Here is a 6,000-nt window from a genome sequence, read left to right on the forward strand (position 1 = left end):
CGCATAGGCATGCAATGTGTGACTTATCTCCATGGCCCTTCCTCCATATTTGTGAGCTGGACTATTTGTAATGGTCCACCTCCGGTTCTCGTTCTCTCCCTTGTATTTTGCACTCTCTTCTCCTACAAAGGGAGAAAGAACAGACCTGTGAGTGACTGAAAGTGACGTGTTCACCCGATGGATGCATTGCTTTTGGGTGAGGCTGACAATGAACAGATGCATCAGAGGGTGACTATCAAACAGATGCATCACATTGCATCAGAACTGGGGTCAGAGACGGTGGTGGGTGCACAAATGGAAAGGTGAGGAAGTGCATAGAAAGCGAAGGATGGTTGATACTGAAACTGAAGTGGAGTAGGCCTGCCAACACAGAGTGAGGGAGGTGGGTGTTGCACAACACAGGATGTGGGTGTATCAGCAAATGTACTAACTTTTCCTGACCTGATTAGGTCATTAAAATGCTTCTTACACTGCAGCCAATACCTGGGCACAAGGCTCCTGCTGCTGACCTCTTCTGCCACCTCCAGCCACACTTTCTTGGTGGCTGAACCAGGTTGCTTCCTCCGATCACTTGGGTAGACGACCTCCCTCCTGGTTCTCACTGCATTCTGCAGTACTTCAAGTGAATCATCTGTGAATCTGGGTGCTGCCTTTGCTCTCTTTGAATCCATAGTTTCACTTCCTGCTTTCTCCTCCAAAATCCATTTTTGCATTGTCCCTTTAAATAGTGGACTTCAGATCACATCATGCGGTTGCGCAGTATGCCCGCTGCGCAGCTTGGAGTTGGGAAACCCGGAAGTAAAATTAAGTGCCTTCAATTTAGTTGCAATCGCAGATTCCAACGTGCTCACTTTTCTTCCAGGTTTCCCACACCATTATCTACCCATCCGCTGAGTTCCCGGCTCCAGGTAAAAATCATGCCCGAGGTCTCAGGATGGTAGCTACAGAATCGGTTCCCCTGGGCTCTACCTTGTTTATATTGACTGGCTCTGAATTGAATTCTCATGGCCAGGAGGGATCTCCGCACATGCTTGAGCAGAGCTCTGCTCCTACCCGTTACATTTTAAATGTTTTGATAGCACAAGTAGGACTGCCCGCTTTATCAAAACACTTAAAACAACTCTTAAGTTTATAAAGTCATCAAGGGGGAATCGCAAGATCACAAGGTAATTACGGATGAGGGAAGCCATATGGCCCATCTTAATTCATCCAGTGAGAAGTACCTGAACACCTCCCCTCCCCCTCACCTCTACTGCAGCATCCAATCTGTTCGTAAATGATTCTATGGGTTTCACCTCCACTATCCGATCTGGAAGTCCATTCCATGTATTGATCACTCTGTGCAAAGAAGATCTTCCTGCAATCGGTCCTAAATTTGCCTTTTACTGGTTTGAACCTGTGTCCTTTGTCTTACTCACACAATTTAAACCATGTTAGTCCCCAGGGTATCCATGCAGTGTGAGAACCCAAACCTTGTAAGACCGCCACTTACAGGAGGTCTCATCACACCAATCCCGCTTGGCAGTGATGCAAAAGTGACAATATAACTGCACTTGTTCAAAGGCAATATGGAGCAAAGGTACCTGACCACAGGATGAGACCACAGGGGGAGAAGTGAGCAAGTGTTTCCCTGTTGATTGCAATTCAGCATTTTCTATGCTGTGGAGATATCCAAAATACACCAACCTTTTCTATTAACCATAACCTTGCATACATGACCCTAGAAGATCATAATGGAGGGAAAAAATGATTCGAAGAATAAAGTTTTAAGAGAAAAAAGTTTACCATAGAATTACCAAACTTTGTGGAATCTGCACAAAAACAGTTCAATAAATAACATTCCTTCTGTACATAATTCTGTTCTGGTCTTGAAATGATAAAATTCTGGATTTGATTTGTACTAAATATAGCCTGTTTCTGAGGAATCCTGAATGTGGGACAAGTCTGAAGGTGGTCTGCAAGAGAACTGCAGACCACCTTCAGAGTCAGCTTTTTGTATCCAAGCCAATAGGCTGTGGCAAGGGTTGTTGTTGTAAGGGCATAACAGCACATCGCTGATGAAAGCCAGTCCTGTTAGTCTGCGTTCTCTGCAAACTGTACTTCCGACAGAATGCAGTCTTCTTAGCTGTGCGCTTCTCAAATACCGATTGGCCATCATTGGCAATTGTCTCCTCAGTTGTCTAGGCCCTGAGCTCTGGAATTCCCTCCCTAAACCTCTCTGCCTCTGCCTCTCTCTCCTCCTTTAAGATGCTCCTTAAAACCTACCTCTTTGAGCAAGCTTTTGGTCACTTGTCCTAATATCTCCTTATGTGGCTTGGTGTCAAATTTTGCTTGGGTACTAAATATTCCTGGATACAAGGTGTTCAGGAAAGATAGGGAAGGAAGGAAAGGATGGGGGTGGGGGGGGGGGGGCGGTGGCAGTATTGATTAAGGAGAATATTGCAGTGCTGGAGAGAGAGGATGTCCTGGAGGGGTCAAGGTCAGAATCTATTTGGTTAGAGTTAAGAAACAATAGAGGTGCCATTACACTACTGGGTGTATTCTGTAGGCCACCAACTAGTGGGAAGGATATAGAGGAGCAAATTTGCAGGGAAATTATAGAGAGGTGCACGAGCCATAGAGTAGTGATAATGGGGCACCTCAATTATCCCAATGTAGACTGGGATAACAATAGTGTAAAGGGCAGAGAAGGGGAAGAATATCTGAAGTGTGTTCAGGAAAACTTTCCTGATCAGTACATTTCCGGCCCAATGAGGAAGGAGGCATTGCTGGATCTGGTTCTGGGGAATGAGGTGGGTCAAGTGGAAGAAATGTCAGGAGGGGACGATTTAGGGAACAGTGGTCATAGTATCATAAAGTTTAGATTAGCTATGGAAAAGGACAAGAAGCACTCTAGAGTAAAAATACTTAATTGGAGGGGGGCCAATTTCAGTAGGTTGAGAACAGATCTGGCCTGGGTAAATTGGAATCAAAGATTGGCTGGCAAAACTGTAATCGAACAATGGGCAGCCTTTAAAGAGGAGGTGGTTCGGGTGCAGTCTAGGTGCATTCCCACAAAGGGGCTAGGTAGGGCAACCAAAGTCAGAGCCCCCTGGATGATGAAAGAGATAGAGAGTAAGGTGAAGCAGAAAAAGGGGGTGTATGACAGATGTCAGGTTGATAATACAAGTGAGAACCAGGCTGAATATAGAAAGTTCAAAGGGAAAGTGAAAAAAGAAATAAGAGGAGCAAAGAGAGAGTATGAGAATAGACTGGCAACTAACATAAAAGGGAATCCAAAAGTCTTCTCTAGGCATGTAAATGGGTAGTAAGAGGAGGGGTGGGACAGATTAGGGACCAAAAAGGAAACCCACGCATGGAGGCAGAGGGCATGGCTGAGGTACTAAATGAGTACTTTGTATCTGTCTTTACCAAGGAATAAGATACTGCCAAAGTCACAGTAAAAAAGGAGGTAGTTGAGATACTGGATGGGCTAAAAATTGATAAAAAGGAAGTACTAGAAAGGCTAGCTGTACTTAAAATAGATAAGTCACCAGGTCTGGATTCTGGGTTGCTGAGGGAAGTAAGGGTGGAAATTGCAGAGGTACTGGCCATAATCTTCCAATCATCTTTAGGTACAGGGGTGGTGCCACAGGACTGGAGAATTGCAAATGTTACACCCTTGTTCAAAAAAGGTGGTGGGGAAACTTTTAGAAACGATAATCCGGGACAAAATTAACAGTCACTTGGACAAGTGTGGATTAATTAAGGAAAGCCAGCATGGATTTGTTAAAGGCAAATTGTGTTTAACTAACTTGATTGAGTTTTTTGATGAGGTAACAGAGAGGGTTGATGAAGGCAATGCGGTTGATGTGGTGTATATGGACTTTCAAAAGGCGTTTGATAAAGTGCCACATAATAGGCTTGTCAGCAAAGTCGAATCACATGGAATAAAAGCTGCAGTGGCAGCATGGATACAAAATTGGCTAAGTGACAGGAAACAGAGAGTCGTGGTGAACGGTTGTTTTTCAGACTGAAGGAAGGTATACAGTAGTGTTCCCCAGGGGTTGATACTAGGACCACTGCTTTTCTTGATATATATTAATGACTTGAACTTGGGTGTACAGGGCACAATTTCAAAATATGCAGATGACACAAAACTTGGAAGTGTAGTGAGCAGTGAGGAGGATCGTGATAGACTTCAAGAGGATATAGACAGGCTGGTGGCATGGGTGGACATGTGGCAGATGAAATTTAATGCAGAGAAGTGCGAAGTGATACATTTTGGTAGGAAGAACGAGGAGAGGCAATATAAACTAAAGGGTACAATTCTAAAGGTGGTGCAGGAACAGAGAGACCTGGGGGTATATGTGCACAAATCATTGAAGGCGGTGGGGCAGATTGAGAAAGCGGTTAAAAAAGGATATGGGATCTTGGGCTTTATAAATAGAGGCATAGAGTACAAAAGCAAGGAAGTAATGATGAACTTTTATAAAACACTGGTTCAGCCACAACTGGAGTATTGTGTTCCATTCTGGGCACCACACTTTAGGCCTAGTGTGAAGGCCTTAGAGAAGGTGCAGGAAAGATTTACTAGAATGATTCCAGAGTTGAAGGACTTCAGTTAGGTGGATAGACTGGAGAAGCTGGAGTTGTTCTCCTTAGAGCAGAGAAGGTTGAGAGGAGATTTGATAGAGGTATTCAAAATCACGAAGGGTCGTGACAGAGTAGATAGAGAGAAACTGTTCCAATTGGCAGAAGGGTCGAGAACCAGGGGACACAGATTTAAGGTGATTGGCAAAAGAACCAAAGGCAACAAGAGGAAAAACTTTTTTACGTAGCGAGTGGGTATGATCTCGAATGCACTGCCTGAAAGGGTGGTGGAGGCAGATTCAATCATGGCTTTCAGAAGGGATTGGATAAGTACATGAAGGGAAAAGATTTGCAGGACTTTGGGGAAAGGGCGAGGGAGCGGGACTAGCTGGATTGCTCTTGCAGACAGCCGGCACAGGCTCAACAGACCGAATGGCCACCTTCTGTGCTATAACCATTCTATGATTCTATAATGCTCCTGTGAAGCGTCTTGGGACGTTTTCCTATGTTAAAGGTGCTATATAAATGCAAGTTGTTGTTGTTGTTGATGCACATGGTGAAATGTTTTGGTCAAACAAGTGGCAGGAAATTGATATCGCCCATTTGTACCACTCTGACACAAATCCTGTGTTTTGCAATCTAGACCAATCTGGAGTTCAAGAGGTGAGAGTTTACACTCCACAAATCAACCAGAATAAATAATGCCATATTGTTTATACAACCACATAGTGTGACACAAATTGCAGATTTGCAACAAATGCAAATCTTCCCGTTTCACTGAAAACTGGGCTTGTACTCAAAACAGAAAGAGGAAAAGTGTAATTACTCATTGCCATTTGCTCATTTAAACAGAGAGCTGCACACAGCTGTAGGTGCTTTAGTGTAGCAGTAGAACACCATAATGCCACTGGTTTCTATCAAAGATATCAAGCATTCTATCTGCCTCTTGGCTGGTAGAATATAATGGAACATCAGATTCTGCTCAATTAGAGTCACGTCGTTACACATAGCAAGAATTCTTCAAACATTCCAAGTTTTGAAACACATTCATTCAGATCAAGATCCACCATATATAAGTAAACAGAAATCATACTGTCTTACCAGAAGAAATACCAAAACTCGAGCAGTTGATATCTGAAGATTTAGTTGACTCTTCAGAATTTATAAATTGCCTATTGTTTTGATCCAGTTGGTCACATTGATTTAATTACTTCAGCATTTCCTGACTTGACTAGTCTCTGTCGTCTTTTTTCCTGGACTGCTGTAAACTCTTTGCCTATGAACCCTGAGATCCTCTGTGAGAGTTACTTACGATGAAGTTTAACACAAACTGTTAACTTTTCAATTCCCAATGGTAAATTACTCCAACTGGCAGTGTGCCATTGATGATGTTTGCTAGGAACATTGCATTCCAATGTAAGATAGCTT

General features: G+C 43.4%; 1 protein-coding gene across 1 annotated transcript in view; it reads right to left on the reverse strand.

Annotated features, from left to right (window-relative positions):
* Positions 1-5,770, reverse strand: part of ripor3 (RIPOR family member 3) — a gene marked incomplete at its 5' end in the record, with an annotated part of 118,023 nt that extends 112,253 nt beyond the window's left edge. Inside the window, one exon of the mRNA XM_068000684.1 lies at positions 5,674-5,770. Within this exon, the coding sequence (XP_067856785.1) occupies positions 5,674-5,770 (97 nt within the window). The remainder of the gene's footprint in view (positions 1-5,673) is intronic.
* Positions 5,771-6,000: the final 230 nt, after the last annotated feature.

The sequence above is a fragment of the Heptranchias perlo genome, chromosome 19 (assembly GCF_035084215.1).
Source record: "Heptranchias perlo isolate sHepPer1 chromosome 19, sHepPer1.hap1, whole genome shotgun sequence".
Classification (NCBI taxonomy): Eukaryota; Metazoa; Chordata; class Chondrichthyes; order Hexanchiformes; family Hexanchidae; genus Heptranchias; species Heptranchias perlo.